The 19,433-nt window shown below is 43.1% G+C and overlaps 1 protein-coding gene across 14 annotated transcripts in view; it reads right to left on the bottom strand.

Annotated features, from left to right (window-relative positions):
• Positions 1–19,433, bottom strand: part of MYO9A (myosin IXA) — a 174,006-nt gene that overhangs the window by 112,893 nt on the left and 41,680 nt on the right. For all 14 annotated transcript variants that reach the window (XM_088063197.1, XM_088063203.1, XM_088063199.1 and 11 more), the window contains exon 3: positions 305–399. In XM_088063197.1, the coding sequence (XP_087919323.1) occupies positions 305–399 (95 nt within the window). The remainder of the gene's footprint in view (positions 1–304; positions 400–19,433) is intronic.

Below are 19,433 nucleotides of genomic sequence, written 5' to 3'. Positions count from 1 at the left end.
CCCATCCCAGCTAAAATGTTCCCCTTTCCTGACTTAACTCCTGTCTGAAGAGATGTTGCTTTTCAGGTTCATTAAAAGTTTGACATCAGGATTAAGGAGAGCTCAGCTGGCTTGAAGGCAGCTCAGGTGTATCCACACCTTAGCACCCACCTTGGATGCACCAATATTTCCATAACAGTGGATTTGAATAAGCTAAAACCTATGAATTTTTATTTCCTATTCCAATTTTGGGAAAGACACTGGCCGAAGCACCGAACAGCCCCCTGCAGCCTGTTTAGGTTTGGGTACACCCAGCACCACTTACCCCCGCACGGTGCCCGTCTCCTGGTAATTCACCTGGATGAATTTGCCAAAGCGACTGGAGTTGTTGTTATGGGCTGTTTTTGCATTTCCAAATGCCTGTGAAAAGACGAAGATGCCATCATTATGCTGAAAAAGCCTCACCTGATTTCCATGGGTGTCACTCACAACTGAACTTGGGGGATTTTCCTATCATTTCACATCAAAAAAAAGGGGACGGGGAAAGTTTTTTAAGTGGTTCACAAAATAATCCAACGAGCTGCTGGGGACCATGTTCCTTTGAAAGCTGGTGCTCATAAAGAGAAACTAAACACTGGTTAAAAATAAAGTGTGAGCTGTGCAGAAGAGATTTAATGTTTGAAGTTATTGCAGTCTGCATTAAAGCTGTGCTTTATTCATTTAAATAAATATACAAGTACCCTGCTCCAACAAGACTCTACATTTTAATGAGCTAGAGGAAGCTGCTTTTTAATTATATGTGGAATTAGGAGGGAAAATGCTTTGAAGGCTACTCAGATGTTAGACAATGTCATACACAGCACTGGCATAACCCAGAGTATTTTCAGCATTTCAGACACCCTTGTTTCCATTTGCTGCTGTTGCTTTTCAAAAATCAAAATGCTTTTAAGTCTTTATTATGCAAAGCTTTTATTCCAGCCCTGCCTTACCAAAGCACTGACTGGAGAGAGTCCTTTTTGCCATTTAAAAGAATCTCTGAACTGAAACTGCTGTTTGCAGTTGTGCCTAAATCACTTTCTTAATCATCTGGACCACGGTGACAGAATCTGCCAAGCCACCAGATCCAATTAATGCTTCATTTATTAAACCAGTTTTCATAACCACACACCTCTTCTTCTAAGTCAAATTTATTTAAGGTAATAATTTCAGAGATAATTTCCAAGTGTTGCTCACGTCTGGGCATTTTGTGCTGAGGCTTAACATCAGAGCTCAGGTCCCAATAGATTTATTCCCTGCTCAGCTATTTATTAGAAAAGATTAAAAAGGCTTTCCATCTATAATCTGAAGCTTTTCAAATGACCTTTGTGGATTAAACTTCCCAACTAAAAGCAGAATATAAAGGCCAAACAAAATGAGACCTTGGAGAAAGGGCATTGGACACATCCTGTCCGTGCATGAGCCAGTTCCCTTCCCAGGCTGATTTATTTCCCAATTTGCTCAGATTTAATGATTTAAGAACCCACTGAGGTTTGCCATGGAATAACAACGAGATTTTCCCCCCTATATGAATACAGGGATTTGTTTAAACTCCAACTACTGCATATGGATCTGCTTTAGTTGACTGAAGCAGGTTCTGGGAGAGCCGAAACCTGCCGAGCAAACAGGTTATTCTGGAATGATGATTCCAGAGCTGCAGCTCAGGAGCCCTGCAGAGAATTCACATCTTTTCAGGCTGTTCACACTTCTTTCTTGATTATTTGCTCCAAAAATCCTCCCTGCACCCAGCATCCCCCCTCAACTCACCCTGCAGAGGACACCGAAGGCACCCACACCTCCCCTGAAGCTCCAAATCTCCCCTGGAAAATCCAGTCATCCTCTCCCCAAACCAGGAATTTTGGTATTAAAAGACAGGATGGTGTTTAAGATTTCCAAAGGATTAACCTCCAGGTACTTCAGCGAGCAGAGACACAGCAAGAAGCTTTTAAGCAGAATATTCAGGACATGCAAGTGCATCACCTTATATTTAGGTATTAGTTTTAAATTGTGTTAATTAGGTTATGAGCATTTCTCTGCTATGGGATCACTCATGTTCTAAGAAACCATCTTAAAGCAATGAGATAAAATTTCTATACACCTAATTAACATTGCTTGTTAGAGAAGCAGCAAGATGAACCTGAACAGACCAAAGAGGAGGCAGTAGAGTTTTATACAATCTCATATAATAAATTTTCATAAAATTTAATAAAGAATTTAAGCAAAGAACAATATTAAGATCTTCTAGTTCAATTCCCTGTAATTCTACCCTAAGTAAATGCTCACAGAGACAAAGTGCATTTATTAAGATTTCTTTGGGAAGAGCCTTACTCAGGGATCAATCTTTCTTATTCTGTAGCAAGGAAATTTAGGGGAAAACATTTCAAATATAGGAGTGGGGAACAGCAAGATTCCTCTTATTTTATGAGCTTTTTTGGGGATGAATGTGACAGACCACATGATATGTTATAACCCAAATGTCTCCAGAAATCACAGCCCATAATGTCCCTCTTTCATGCATTTTTCTTTCATGCTGATATAAATGAGAAAGGTCTTTGGATCCCTTCTTGTGCAAACTTTGGGTGACTCTCCAGGTCTGGCACGCTGGGAACAGGCCAACAAGTAGCTGGAGAAACGTCTGGTGTTTGATTTGAGACAACTTAATACATTTTTGTTTGCTTTACTCACAGGGTTTCTTTAGCAGGACTGTTGGGCTATAAAAAAATGCTATTAATTCAATTTATACGTGTCTAATCCATACAGACCCGACCAGAACACCCTGTCCCCTGGAAGCGGGGCAGAATATAATAGTTCAACCTCAGAAAACAACTTTTAACTTCTCTAAAACAAATTATCTTCTGTTCATTTGATTGCCCTTTACTGACTCATTGATTCGAGGCTGCTGAGCAGCTCAATGGACAAAACTCCATAACAGCATTCCGAGGATTCTTGGGGAGACCAAAGCTTTTACTGGCCAGGGCTCAACATTTGGAAGGAAACAAAATTCAATATGTTCCTCTGTAGGAGCTGGGAGTCCCTCTGGACTCGGAGGGTGATCCAGCAGTTTGGAGAAGGTTGGAGAGAGCAGCTCCATTCCTCCTCCTCCAGCCCTCCTGCACAAAGAGATGCCTATCAGGACTAGGGAAAAAAAGGGATTAACAGTTTCCTGCCTACATGCTCCACGTTCCTCCTGATGCCAGAGGCTTGCAGCCTCCTTGTTCTCGACTGAATATTGATGCAATCTGGATTAATTCCAGATTACAGTCAGAATAAGGATTATTTTAATGTCTTTCCTGAAAAAAGGTTACTTTCCAAACCTCAGCAACCGGGAAAACACCATGGTGACTTGTTCTTACCTGGCAATAAAACACTGTTCTATAGATCATCCAAACTGAATGTTATTCCTCCATAGAATAACAGTAATATTCTCCTACAGAATAACAGCTGCATTCCCTTATGGAATAGCAGCTTCTGTGGTGAAAGAACAAGTGGAAATACAGGCCTTTGCCAACATATTTTAGGTCCCCGGCCCTAAGAGGAGCCTTTAGTCCTCACCCTTAGAGGGAAACATAAAAACATCATCTTCTCTTTGCTGTGCAGGATAAGAAATATATTAATAGACAAGAGTTTTTAAATGGCTCCCCATTAACCTGAAACACAAATTGAATTTTTTAGAAAGCCGTATCATGAATATACCAAGAGAAAAGCAAGTCAACTGCTTAAACTGCCATTGTGGAATACTTATATTAATAATTATATTCCATAGAGGGGCACAGAAGGGACTGGGAGCAAAATTCCATCAAGCTCATTAATGCCAGGGAGAAGAAACAGGTTAATATCAGACAAGACAGTGCTGGAAGATTTGTATTCCCTGGTTTACTGTGAAACTGGGAGTTCATTAATCAAATGTATTCATAAAAGTATGAATGACTTGAAACTGTGTGAACACGTTGGGAACAGCTTTGCTAAAATCTATTTCCCACCAAGTAACATAAATACAGAAGGGGCTGGAGCAGCAGGAGCAGCTGAGGGAGCTGGGAAAGGGGCTGAGCCTGGAGAAAAGGAGGCTCAGGAGGGACCTTCTGGTTCTGCCAGACAGGAGGGGGCAGCTGGGGAGGTCAGGCTCTGCTCCCAGGGAACAGGGACAGGATGAGAGGAAATGGCATCAAGCAGTGCCAGGGGAAGTTTAGGTGGGATATTAGGAAAAAAACCACCACATGAAGGGTTGTAAAGCATTGGAACAGACTGCCCAGGGATGTGCTAGAGTCCCCATCCTGGGAAGTGCTCAGATAAAGACTGCATGGGGCATGGCTTGGTGATGAACGTGGTGGTGGTGCTGGGTGATTGTTGTATTGAAAATCTTAAAGGCCTTTTCCCACCTTAACCCTCCCAGGATTCCATGATGCACATCAGATGTGCATTCCCACAGCTTCTGTTGGAGAAACCCAACGTGTGCATCCACAAAGAGTGGTGGTTTCAAACATCCCCTGTAATTTATTTCCAGATCTGAGGGCTGTTTATACCTAAATCCTATACATTATGCTTGAAAAAAAAAAAAAAATCCATAAACACCTTTATTCCAAATGAAAAAAACACACAGGGAAGAAAAAAAATATATTGGAATTTCTGAAATACAATATCTTTTTTGTGTCCAGGGCATTCACAAACTTCTTCCTCCTCCTGAAACATATACAGCAGGATGATAAATTTTGCCTAGTTTTCATTCCACCCAAAACCAAGCTCTCAGCACTCTTCTTGCCCTATTATATTGCTTTTTAACATAACTGTATTGAATTATGCCCAGAACATAAACTGCACGTACACGGCTTAAGTTAGAACTGTGCTAAATCCCTTCCCATTATTGCTCCTGCTCTGGGAAGAGCTTTTAAACCTGCAGCTCCCACCTCCTGATAAAATCTTCCAGCCCAAATTGCTCTGCTAAAACAACCCTATTTTGACGGATCTTTCCGACTTTCAATTTCCACGAGGAGCCACTTCGATGCAGAGAGATCACGGCCCCTAAGGAAGCACCAAAGACGAAAGGTATAAGGTCCAACTTGAATGGCTGCAAAGAAAAACAGCTTTTATGGGAACCCCCCCAAGCTGTGGTTCAACAGTAATACAGAAAATCTAATTTACAGCAGCTAAATGCAACTTGAAGAGCCAACACCTCAGGTTTTGCTCTCTCGGCTGTGGCTCCGTGTCCCACACTGACGGATGAGGCCAGTGGTGCTTTTGTGGTCAAAATCAAAAACCACAGATTATTTATAGTGTTTGTGCTGCAGGGCCTGAGCAGGGCCTGAGCCTGCCCTGCAGCCCTGAGCTGCCACACACTGACCTTTAAAGGCCTGCAAATGTTCCTACCTCCCTGCTCTTTGCTTCAAGGGGTCACCGCAGCGCCTTGAAGAGCAAACACGGGATTTCCATTTCACAGAACACAGAACCACAGGGTGCTTTGGGCTGGAAAGGACCTGGAACATCATCCAGACCCACCCCCTGCCATGGCCAGGGACACCTTCCATCATCCCAGGCTGCTCCAAGCCCCATCCAACCTGGCCTGTAACGTTTCCAGGGATCCAGGGGCAGCCACAGCTGCTCTGGCCAGCCTGTGCCAGGGCCTCTCCAGCCTCACAGGCAAGAAATTCTTCCTAATATCCAATCTAAATCTCTCCTTTTTAGTTTAAAACTGTTCCACCCTTGTTCTGTCACTCCATCCCCTGTCCCATGTCCCTCTCCAGCTCTCCTGGAGCCCCCAGAGCCTTCTCCTGTCCAGGTGAGCACCCCTAGCTCTCCCAGCCTGGCTCCAGAGCAGAGGGGCTCCAGGCCTTGGAGCATCTCTGTGGCCTTCTCTGAACCCTCAAACCAAAACATGACAAAGCAACTTAAATTCAAGGTGTTTAATGACAAAATACCTTTTTTTTGTTGTTTGTTTAAAAATCGGTGATATTTGTCTCCAACCCTTTAGAGCAAGCATGTCCTGGCTGTGGACATGAACAGAACCTAATCCTACATCAGTCTTTGACAGCAAACACAGCAGAACATCTCCTTGGTGGTGTTTGCTTCCTGTGGTAGCTGAATTTTTTACTTATGAGCTTCTCAAACCCATGGAGTTTCCTGCTTTTTCCCATAAAATCAATACTCAATTTTTAAGCATGTGCAGCAACCAAAAGGTGCCTGTCCTGTCCCTGCTCTTCACCACCCACAAAAGAATCTTTTATATGCGTGACCTGCAGATACTTCAGATGGGGAAAGTCTGGAGGATAAAGACACCTGGGAAGTGCTGATGAGACCCTTCCTCTCCCTCCTGCCCCTATGGAGGACATGGAGAACAGGTCCATTTGGCTTGCAAAGACTGCCCAAAGGGCCAAGACCTTATTTAAGGGACCTCCCCACACCAAGCAAACATTCAATTTGTTGCATTTATGAAGTTAAAAATGCTCTTCATCCCTTCACTGACACTTCACTGTCAATGACAGTGCAGCCACCACTCCATGGAATTAAACTCAGTGGGATTCTTCCAATAAAAAACACACTAAATCCTTCATTCCATAATTACAATTACTGAACAGCAGCCAAGTGAGTTCTACCCATTAACAGACAAACCCTCTTGTAATTAAACTGATGTGTAAAATACAACTCTCATGGTACAAACTATAAAACATCTTTTAAATTTTTTTTTTTTCTCATTACAGACAGTTTATGCCAATTAAAAATGTCTTGTCATGGTAAGACACTTGCACTGACCCTACCTGGGGTGAAAACTGAGATTATTCAAGGATAGCACCTTCCCCCTCTGGGGAATCATGTCAGCATCCTGGAATGGAGAATCATGGAATCACAGAATATCTTCCACAGGGACCATCGAGTCCAACTGCTGTCCCTGCACAGGACACCACAATAATCCCCTTTCCCTGAGAGCCCTGTCCACACTGCTGGGGCTTTGGGAGCCTTGGGGCCGTGACCATTCCCTGGGGAGCCTGTTGAGTGCCTGAACCTGTTCTGTGGGAAGAACCTTTCCCTGATATCCAACCCAGCTCCTCCTGACACAGCTCCAGCTGTTCCCTCAGGTCCTGTCCCTGGTTACCACAGAAGAGCTCAGTGCCTGAAGAAATTAAACAGCAAATTTTTTGCAACAACTTGTCTTAAAATCCAGGCTCAGTTATGACCACGTGTCCTTGTGCACATCGAGTTTGCACTCCCCAATACAAATATGGGAGAGAAGGACTTTAAATGGGAGAGCAGCAACTTAGAAAAGGTTTAGGAGTCAATTTAGTTGAAGTGCCAATGTGATGGAAATATCCAGAGCACCAATATGGGGTAAAATACCTGAGATAAACCCTATAAACATCACAACAGCACACTGTTGTTTGGGAGATGTGATGCAGAGGCTCTACCAGCTATGTAAGAAATAGGATTTAGTGTCTGCATTCCTGGCAAACACTTCAGTGTTGGCAGAATATTCCTCCTTTTCCCATGTTTAAGCACAGGATCAGACCACTGCAGCTTCTTCCTTTGAAATGATGCTGTGGAAAAAAAGGAATTGCCATGAAATCACAATGCAAGAAAACAAAACCTCAAAACCCAACCAAAGCCTCTGACCTAAGCCCTCTTCCCAAACAGGGACAGTTTTCCTACGCAAGGGAAATAATGGGAAAAAAACCCATCTGAGCTGGCAGTCACCAACAATGTCTGTACAATGGATCCTGGAGGCAGAGGCTGCCAAATCCCTACGGTCTGGCAGACATTCCTGCTCCTCTGCTCAGACATTCATGTTTTTGTGAGCAGGGTGGACAACCCTGGGAAGAACAGCCAAAGGCTCGTGTTTTCCAGCAAACTTGCACACATTGGCCAGCAAATATTTGGGCGGAAAAAAATCTTCATCCTAGGTTGAGCTTTGGATTTAAAGAAGCATCTCAAAATGAAGTTGGGAAACTTGGTGTTATTACAGTGTCTCTCCAACTCCCAACATTCATATTCTGCAGCCAAAGAACAAACTTTACTCCATCAAATGCAGGCAGCAAGTGTTCAACAGGTGCCAGGACTGAGAAAAATCTCCTTATTGTTGCTTCAAATGATTTTTTCATAGGATAAAGACATAAACTAATGACAATAAAACAGCAATAGCAATAAAGTGACCACTTGGAAACAAGTCACAGCTAAAGGAGGAGGTTTTACATTCCCCAGTCAGCAATACAAGTACTGTAAACAAGCTGCAGTGGGAACAAAGCAGCACTGATAGAATGACAATGGATAAAAACCCATTAATGTATATATTTCAAGTGATGACTGAGGAGGATATAACCTATATAACAGGTTACATTATGCATTGCAACATCAAGCCATATCACAATTTCCTTCTCACCTTTCATAATCCCCTTATGCAGAGTTGGATCAAGTGCAGCGATGCAGCACAAACTGCAGCTGCTGCAAATAAAACCTGTCTGCCATTGCTAGCAACAGCCTCACACAGTGCCAGGAGCACTGCTGGCTTCCTTCACTTTAAATAAAGGACTGCTGCAAATAAAGGAGTGAGAGCAGCCCTGGGGGAATTTTGGGACGTTGGTGGAGGAGAAGAGGAGAAGAGCTGCCCTGGCAGCCCCAAACCCCACCAGCCCTGGGCTGAACTCACAGCAAGGGCAGCAGGGCAGGGGGGGGATTCTGTCCCTCTGCTCCACTCAGGTGAAACCTCACTGCAGAGCTGCCTCAGCCCTGGGTCCAGCACAGGAAGGACCTGGAGCTGCTGCAGAGAGTCCAGAGGTGGCCATGGAGAGGCTTTGAGGGCTGGAGCCCCTCTGCTCTGGAGCCAGGCTGGGAGAGCTGGGGGTGCTCAGAGAGGGGAGAAGGCTCCAGGGAGAGCTCAGAGGCCCTGCCAGGGCCTGAAGGGGCTTCAGGGGAGCTGGAGAGGGACTAGGGACAAGGGATGGAGGAACAAGAATAAGGGGAAATGGCTTCCCACTGCCAGAGGGCAGGGTTAGATGGATATTGGGAAGGAATTCCTGGCTGGGAGGATGGTGAGGCCCTGGCACAGATTGCCTGGGCCAGCTGGGGCTGCCTCTGGATCCTTGGAAGTGTTCCAGGACAGGCTGAATGGGCCTTGGAACACCCTGGGCAGGTGTCCTTGCCTTTAGCAGGGTTTGGAACAAGATGGGCTTTAAGGTCCTTCCAACCCAAACCATGCTGCAATTCCATGATGACAAACAGGTAACAACATTCCAGCACCACATATGCCTTCTTCTTCTCAAGGCTGAAGCTTTGGAGTCTCCAGAGCTCCTGATCATTCGTGTCTCATCCGCCCTGAAGTGCCTGATAAAGAAAATAGGACTTTTCTATTTTCAAACTGTCAACCATCCATATATTTCAGTGCTCTGCAGAAGATGGGGGGAAATTCCTGTCTCCAAACCATCTCCCAGTTTTTAGAGCATGGAGCATTACATCCAGCTCTAGAAAGCCACCCCTCACCTGTGGCTTCACATCCTTCACAAAGTAACACGGTTTGGGTCTTTTTGGCCTGTTGTCTTGGAAACATTGATGTTTCAAATGACACAATATACAAATGATATGTTTTAAGATATAATTTCATTATGTAAAAACATCCACACAGGAAACTGCATCCTGAGAACACTGCTGGACAGCGTTTTGCTTAGGTATTGTCACCATTGTCACCTGCTGACAGCTCTTGTAGCACTCAGAGACTTGCTGAAGCTGTGACTCGCTGATTTTAGGAGCTGGTGACGACAGGCTGCCATCGCCAGAGCCTGACTGCAGCTCCCACTGCCACACCACTGACTTCAGGTGGAGCAGCTGTGGACCCTCAGCCTGAGAGCAGGTCTGGAAACAATCCACCAGAGTCCTGGGAGGTCGTCCTGAAGACACAATGCCAACTCCAGGTGCAGCCACACACAGAAATGAAACCACCCACTGGCAAGAGACTCATCCTTTGCAGAGGCATCTTCACCAGCTTCCATCCCCTCCTTCCCAGGCATCAGCCTCAGATTTAGGGAGAGGGATATGGTCTGCTGGACAAGCTTTGGACACTCCCCAGCCCCTGGAGGAAGCCTCTCCAAGTCCCTCCAAAACTCTTTTACTCTTTTTTTTTAATATAATAATTCAACATGGGGCCATAAACGTTTGGAAATTAAGTTTCAACTTCCTACTGCATATTTGGGTAGCCCAAAAACAACTCAAAAGAAAAAAAAAGAAGCAGCATTCACTGCACACTCTGGGCTTGATATAAGTTTTCCTGCAGTTTGTCACCAACAAAGTGAAAGGCAGGAGAAAGTGTCCCTATCGTAACACTCCCCATCTGGAACCTCTTAGCAGAGGCACAGAGCCCTGATGTATATTTGACACACAGTTTTTCCTGCTTTTCCCAAGAGAAATATGTGTAATGAAGAAAAACAAAAACACGTTAGGCAGCAACCAAAACATACCAGTGTAACCCGAGCCTCAGCTTGGCTCCCGCCCCTGCTGTCCTTCCTCTAAGACCTCAGCCACTTTCTGCTTCTTAGGGACAAAAAATCATCCACGCCCTCCCCTCCAACAAACAAAAACCAACCAAATCACAGCTTTGCCATTAAATCAATACAATAAAACTCACTTCTTTTTTTTTCTGCCACATAAAAAAATCTCTTGAGTAAGGAGAAGGTTAAATGTGAATCCACGCATCTCCAGCCCTTCCTTGCTTTTCTGTGGGATTATATAAATAATCTATAACTCTTCTTGATGCAATTCCAAAATTTCAAGCGCCACTGAGCAGCAGCATAAAATTTCTGTGCCTCGTATGCAGCTTGGATGAGTCGCTTACACCACGGCAGCGCTGCTGGGCTCGTGTTTTCCAGCTTTTGTAATGTTTCAGTAGCCACAGGCAGCTTCAGATGTCTGACTGATCCATAAAAACACCTTTTCCCTTATTTCCACAGTCCAAATGGTGAAGCAAAAGCTTAAAAATACTTATTAGTAAGTGCTGGGATGGACCACAACACCTGCAGGAGTCAGACCGAGGCGTAGCACTGAAAAAATTATTACCTCACCGGTCAATGGGAAGCATTGAAAAATAATTGTCTTATCAGGGACCAGAATATTTGATAAGCACCAGGAAAACCAATAGCTGGCACTGGCTTTTTTTAGGGAACAAAAGAGAAGTCTCAAAAATCAACGTGTTCCTATCAGATATTTGTGTTAGGAGAGGCTGTCTGTTTCCAGCCGTTAGGTAAAGCAAACCAGGACAATTCAACAGGTACCGCCTGCCACCTTCCCAGGGGAATTCATTTGGGCTTTCCTTGAGGCCACCATGGAGAGGTTTCCTATGAACCGAAGCAGGTTCCTGGGCTGGGGGTAAATCTGACACCATCCATTCCCTGCGAGGAGGAACAGCTGCAAGGCGAGCACGGCGCAGCCGGTGCCCCGCGGCACGAGATGGGCACGGTGCTGCAATTCTGTTTGTCATGGGAGAGGTCTCCAGGCAGGGAAGGAGCTTTCATTTCCAAAGTTACCCTGCCAAAACCACCTATTTAGCTTTGTGCAATGTTCCTCAACACCGCCAAGGCCGGTATTTCTGGGAACAGAGCTCTGGGGTTTAAAAGAAAATCCAACCAAAAAAGGAAAGCCCTGAATTAATGAAATTAAGGGAAATGTCGTGAGATTTTATACTCCAACTTTCCATATCGCAGAAAATGTTTCAAAACCAACACGGATATTTTTCTGCTGTCCACCTCTTCCTAACCTGGCTCTGCAAAATGCCAAGTGGTTGGGATGGATGCTGGGAGCGTGTTTTCCTTTTCCTTTTTGGAAAGGGCAGGAGCCAAACCGAGCCCAGGCCTGGTGTGCCAGGGCAGACGTGCTGCCAGCATGCCAAGGATGCAGTGGCCTTGCTGCTCCTTCTGTCTGCACCAAGATGAGCAGCAGCTCTTCATCATCCACCTCGGCCAAGCAGGGGAGGGACTCAAAGCACCTTCCTTCAATTCCATATTTTCATGTATGTATTAATAAATATAGTTGTATATTCCATGGAGGGGTAGGATTTTTAACAACACTTCCAAGTATAAATTTTTACAGCAGCCACACGCATCCAATCTCACTGCAAGACTTCCAGGAGCAAGGAGCCGGCCCAAACCACCCATCTGCACTGATTTGACCCAAAATGGAGCAAACCAGAGGAAGGAACACAGTCCAAATTTCTACAGCAGCATCCAAGTGCCACTGAAGCTCCATCTGGGATCTCCCCCCACCAGCTGCTGAGATCTTTCCAGATGTGAGGACGGCAGGGAAGGGAAGTGAGAAGAAGATGATGTGTCACTGAGAACATTTTAGAACAAATTAAATCTCCAAAGGCATTTAACAGCATTTAATTTTGCCATCTCCTTTATCTTTGCGCATAGTATTTTGGGGAACACCACCTTTCCAAATCTTTCTGCCTTCCAGAAGAACACAGGATAACGTGTATGTGCAATAATGCATTGCAAGTACAAATATTCCAAAGCAAGGTGTATTGGATGAATGTCAGTGACCTGCTGGGCTGGGAGCTGTGCACAAGTGTTTCCCACTGCAGCTGCCAGCAGGAGAAACACAGCAGATGCACTTGGGAAATCCACAGGGGCATTGCTTGCTGGAACAAATGGCAAACCTGGCTTCGTTATCCAATTAATTTCATGCGAATACTCAAGGCTTTGTTAGAGCACAAGCTCATTAACTTCCCTCTCCTCTGACTTCCTGAAGTGCTAGTTTCCAGTACACAGGTATCGTACATCTCATTTCTTTTAACACCTTCCCTGTTTCCTTGCCACCACACAGCCTGACAAACCTTCCCTGATTGTTCACTACTCTGATGATACACAGTCCCTCTCCATCATGGTGTAACTAAACAAAACATTTACAACTCCCCTTGTAGAAGTTTGCAGCCTGTACAACAGTAAAATTCAGAACAGCATTTCTTTGTTCAACCTTTGAAGAATCACTACAGTGATTTACTGAACAGTTTAAGCTGTTTAGTAAACCTTCTGTAATTAAATATATAGTGAATAAACTAAAATCACAACCTGATGTTGGTATCAAAGTAGCTGTGATAGGACACAGAAAGAGGTGGGAAATTTTGTAGACAGATGTAGAAGTATCTTTAACCAGCCTGACTGGAATAGCTGGAAAACCCAACCAGGACTTGAGTACACATCTTCTGCTAGGCTGAGACAAACTGCAAAGCCCAAATACAAATTCAGAGTATTTTTTCTCAATTTAGCAAGAGATTCATTGGTTGAATTTAATGGAAGAAAAGGATCCTTAACCAGAGGAGCCCAGGGATGTGAGGAGGCAGAGGAAAAACAAGCAGTCCCTGTGCTGAGCAGCAATACATAATTTATAACCAAAATAAAACCGCATTTCCATCTATTATTTGGAAGTGAGTGGTGACCTAACACGCAGCAGCCCAGCACAATGAGGAGTGGGCCGTTACTAATTACACTTGGTTTGTAAAACTGAACGGAGAACCAGCGTTTATTTGCAAGGAAAGGAGCTGTTGGCACTTGCTCCAGCAGCAAGGCTGAATGCTGGAGCACCCCTCCCAGCAGAGCCAAGGGCAGAACAAAGCCCACAGGCACAACCCCAGCCCCCAGCCAGGACAAATATCACCCTTGCATGATGGAGCATCTCCAAAGGGTGAATGTCTCGGATCACGATGACTGATCCAAGACATAATTTTGTGTTCTCAATAAAAAACCTAAGAACACACCCAAACCCATTGCTTTGATGTCCTGGGTGTCCCTTCATACGGCAGAACAATGAGGTGATGGTTTATAGGATTTTAGAGACAGACCTGCCAATGAAAAACAGGCTGGAGGGAGACTTAGAGCCAGATCTCACATTTTCCAGCACCTATTATCCATTTCCAAAACCTTTACTCCTTACATATAGTCACTGCTGAGAGGCGGCAGCCTCATCATCCACCACCCAGTTCTCAAGATGATGAAAACAACAAACAGAAGATCACTCAACTGGTCAAAATATTTCCACAAATATCTCCTAGAGGGATAAGATTTTATGGGTGTAGAGCTGAAAGATCCCTCCCTTAAATAACAATGTACACATCATCCTGAAAGGGGGAATAAAGCAAGGAGCTCAACCACTCTTGTTGCAGTAGGATTATGTGAATTTATTGTTATTTCAACCTTCTTTATTATTATTTCTTTCCTTTTTTGCATTAAAAAATGCATGAGATGTAGCAGGAATCACTGGACTGCATCTGTTTATCCCGGCTGGGGAAGATGGGGATGCTGCTCCTGTTGACTCACTCAAAGCAGCATTATAAACCCCAACAAAAACACCATCAGTGCTAACTAAGGAGGGATTTGTTTGCATCTTTCAAGAGAATATTAAATGCATTTCTTTATTGACCTTAATCAGCACGTAAAATACTACATTAAAAAATGAAACTCATGTGGAAACAGCATTTCTTCTCTAAATAGATCTGCCTGCAGTTCAGGAGTAGGGTGGAAAAGGAAACTAAAACACTGAGAGAAGGGAAAACCACAGAAAGAAACCTTTCTTTCTCTTGCTGAGCCTCATCCTCTTGTTTATAACTCCAAAGGAGAACAGCAGCACGATTGTCCTACCTCGTGCTGGCTGGATTTCAGCAGGAAGGCTTCGCTCACCCGGTCTCCGGCATCCGATAGCGAGGCCTTTCCCCGGCCATCTCTCTTTTTTACTGCTCCTTCCTCCCCATCTCCCCCCTGGGATGGCATCCAGGACAGGGGAGCTACTGATAATTCACTGGCTGCCCATGCTAAAGTCACTACAATAATTAAAACCCAGGTGGGGATTGAAACAAGGCATGGCAAAATAATCCTACCAGTATCAGGGGTTGGACACAAAAAAAAGGGGCAAGGGGGAGGAGAGAATTGGTGCTAAGGAGCTCTAAAATCCAAGTTTGATGATAAATGATGCTGAGAATCAACATCACCTTCAGAGATTCCCACCTGTAGTCTGCTGTTGCCTGGGACATTTGGCACAAATAAATGGGGAACACTATTCCAAACTGTATCAAGACCCTGATGCAGCCTACAAACATTATGGTTTGGGGGTTGCTGCTGCATTTGCAATCCTTCCACTGCCACTTTAGAAAATAAATGCATCAAAGATAAGTCATGTGAGAGATAGAAAGAGGGAGGAAAATATCCACGATGAATTATCCACACATTTAAGTCCTGACTCACTGAACTGTCCATCTTCTGCATCCCCTTAACCCCATGTCTGGCACCAATATTTGTAAGTAAGTAAGTAAGATGCACAAAATTAAAAACAAAATTAAACTGAGTTGATTCCATGGCAAGGAATGAGAGAAAAAAATAAAAGACCATGATTTTTCCTGAAAACACTCTGAGAAATTGCAGGTGCCCTGCTCCAACTGTTTCCTTGTCCAGAGAAATTTGGCTTGTAACAAACTGAAGTGTGGATCTGGCAATCAGTGGTGAAGTTGAATTAACTGTGGTTTGAATCGAGTCAAATAAATGAAAGTCATACCAACCCTCCCCATTCCATGGTTCTATTAAATGCAGTGACTTTTCTCAAAGCAAGAAACTTAATAGTAAGCCCAAACCTATTTTCTATTTTGAATTTCCAGTTGAAAGCTTGAAATTTAATTAAAGTCTTTGGAAAAATTAGTGGTTAAGATCTTATGACACGATAACCATAAAGCAATTTAAAAACTACAACCATTAAATCGAAATACAGACTTATGGCTCCTTCAGTATTTGCTCTCACAGATCCTCATGCCTTAATCCAGGAGGTGAGACATCCTACTTATTCGAAAAGCTTCTCCCAGCTCCATTTCTCTTGCTGAACAGACACCATTAACATGGAGAAACAGAAATATCTTGCTTACTCATAATTCTACCTTAATGAAGCTTTCCCAGCACCAAAAACCCACCGAGGGGAGACAATCTAACAACCCACAAGAGTTCTGCAGCCTAGACGGAACAAAAAGCCTGCCTATTCCTCAAGAACGCCCCACCCAATGGGGTCAGTCTGCATGGAGCAGGACAAATGCTCCATTTGCTGAGAGCTCATGGATGTCTTTAAAAGCCCAGCGATCAATAAAGTGCAGTTAAAAAACTAAGGGGGGATCTAGGGGGGATTTAATGTGATGGAGATCAAGCAGATGCTGACCCATGCTGGTCTGAACTTGAAAATGGACCTCAATGACAACCTTATTCTGATTTAGAGGGACAGATAGTAAGAAATTAATGCATTTTTACTTAATATTTCTATATCTCATGTATATATTATACCTATATTTTTGTATCTCATGTGTCATATTTTTATAAATATATCTTGTACACTTATTGTATATCTACTTTTTTTCAATATATCTAATATTTGACAGTTTAGGGAATGCACTTTTGTTGTAGGCTAAGGTGATGCAGGTATTGCCATATCCTTAACCCCAGAGCAACCATGGCCAGTCCCACTGAACCAAGGCTGCTCCCATCAGTAAAACCCCCTCTGTGCCCCAGTGCCCTGCTGACTCGTCACCTGGGGGATGCACCAAAAACCAGAGTAATCTCAACTCACATTAGTTATCATCAAGCTCTTCCAAGGAAAAACATGGCACTTGGCCCTTGTTAATCGCATTGTCTGCTGGATGATGCATGAACTCAAACATCCAAGTGAGCGTCCACTTTGTCGATAAACCCTGCTGATAAATCTAATTAACGCCAGCTGAAAACCAGGCAAACATCAATACTGTCTTTTTTATTTTTTTAAAGCATTATGTTTTCCCCCAGTTTCATTGAAATTATTTGGCTTTCCTGCAGCAGATGAAAACCAGATGTTGCAGAGCGGGAAGGGCTGCACGAGCCAGCACGAAAACCCAGGACGGCAACGGGCAGGTCGCACCCATTCATTACCCACATATTTCCCTTGTGCCAGGAGGTTATTTCTATTGCATCTCTGTGATTACAAATATTATAATTGTGATGTAACTCTAGAAAGCCCCGGGTCGTCCCTCGCAGCCCAGGGCCGCACGCGAGCCGAAAGGCGCCGGCAGTTTCTTTGTGCTGCGTAAGCACTTTGGAAAGCCTCACTCCCATCTCCAAGCCCTAATGCCAATATTATGCTTTGTAATCCCTCCTGGAGCAGCCCGAGCCCAGCATTAATCCAGGCTTAACAGTTCTTGGATGCCCGCTTGTTACATTGAGAATATTCAAGAAGTCAAGTGTGCATGGACACAAGGCAATTTAGGAAATGTCACTGTGCAAAATTGAAGGTGCATCCCCATTCCCCTGATTTGCAGCACAAGTGGAGGAGCAGGAGTTGGGTTATTTATCATTTTTAGCAGCTACACGATGCAAAAATGGGGAGCATTGGTGGATTACGGGTGAATTTAGACTGACTGGCTATAAGCACTGGCAATGGAAATGGTAGGTGACCCTGTGCTGAATTTTTAGATGTACCTCCCAAGGCAGAAAGGACTTTGAGGGTCTTTCTCTCTCCACAATATCATATTTTAACCATTTAATTTTAATCTAACATATCTAGCAATAAAATATGCTGATCTAAAGCAAACATCCGGTGGCAATCTGAACAGGATGTGGGAGCAGATCTTTCTGTGCTTCGATTTGCAGGAAAAAAAAGAGAAAAAAGGGAAAATAAGCCTTATGCTGGATTTGCTGCACAAAAATCACCACCCAGCAACACTGACAGCACTGCTGGGAATCACACATCATCAGCACCCCAGTGTTGAGCAGCTGCTATTCCAATGTATGCATAGAAATTCCTTTAAAACTGGTTTAATTCATATGAATTTCACCTCCCAGTGATATAGCCATGTACTGGAGCAGCATCTGCACTCGTACCAAACGTGCAACAAACACACCTCACCTTTCATTATCAGATGCAATAATTAATATATTGGACAAATTTCCATTGCTAAATACTCTCCAAAATATTTTAACTGTCCATCACAGCTGTGCTTTTCCATAGCATAAAGGGTTTACTTGTGTGGTAGCTTGAGAATAAAGTTAAAATAAAGCTTTTTACATTCACATTAAGCCACAACCCAGAAAATGCAGTGGGGTTTTACCTGAGTAATTGTTTGGGGATTCTATATGACACCTGAGATGTTATAGTATCATTATCATAATTATTATAATTATAATATGTAATTATGAACACCTATGACACCAGCAATGCAGATCTGTCTTTGTATATATGTATATAGATATATTGCTATTACATAGATTATTACAGGACATATTCATATATATATAAATTTGGACTACTTTGAGTCACATGCAATGTAGATTTTTCTTTGTGTACATATATTATTACACTATTATTATATTACATATATTAATATAACAAATACTATTACAGATATTATTTTGAACTTCTCTCACAACTGCAATGCCCATTGAGGTGTGTGTATATATGTAATTAAATTATTATTACATATATTATTATGGCATATATTAAAATATATATTTTATTTTGGACTTGTATGTGACACCTGCAATGCAGATTTGTGTAATTATTAATTGCACAAATTAATTATATAGAAGTGAGATATATACATAAAATAAAACATATATATTATTTATATATTCTACTATATATTTTATTATATGAAATACATAAATATATTTATATTATTGATATAAATGCATTATTAATATATTATTAATATATTAATATTTGCTCAAATAATAATATAACTAATATTACTATACATATGTATTTATTATACATATATATCAGTATTTTAGAAGATACTAACATATTTTAGTATTATTCCTATGGGAGATATTGACATGTATTATCATACAAGTTGTTGTTGTTGTTATTTATTTATTGATTTGATTTTGATATGACACCTGCAATGGAGATTTCTACCTGCTTGTGTATGAAGTACCCCAAAACTGCCAAAATCCCATGGCAGGTTTTCCTCTAGCGCTTATTTGGAGAGACTAAAACGAACTGCTCATTATCATTTTCCCTGGCTAGCACATCCTGGCACTGGCCATTGCCCACCACGAGCAGCGAGGTTTTTGCAGGCTGATTGTGTGCATTCATCCACTCCTGATTAACAGCTCCGGTGAAAAGCGCGGAGCAGGGGAAATAGAGCAATCTGGAACGCGACGGACGAAACAAAGAGACGACAACGGAACGGCAGAAAACAACTCCCAGGTCGTGTTTGGCAGCGGGCTGGGATTAGATCACTGCGAATCCTGGTTTAAGGAAAGCTCCAGCATGAATTTCCTGACCAAGGTAAAAAAGCCTGGCTCAAATTTATGACCTGCTGGCAAGGTTACCTCTATCCCAGAGGCCTCCAAATACCAGGAACACTCTGGCCCAGAAATGCAGAGTTCAGCCTAATAATTCAAACACATTCCTCCGAGCATCGCCAGCTCCGTGGCTGTAGCCTTGGAGATAAAGAC

This window comes from Pseudopodoces humilis, chromosome 16, assembly GCF_049639895.1.
Source record: "Pseudopodoces humilis isolate 2021_Gansu_Grassland_sample_001 chromosome 16, ASM4963989v1, whole genome shotgun sequence".
NCBI classification, from domain to species: domain Eukaryota; kingdom Metazoa; phylum Chordata; class Aves; order Passeriformes; family Paridae; genus Pseudopodoces; species Pseudopodoces humilis.
The sequence above is the reverse complement of the archived record's forward strand: the minus strand, read 5'-3'. Positions and strand labels throughout refer to the sequence as shown.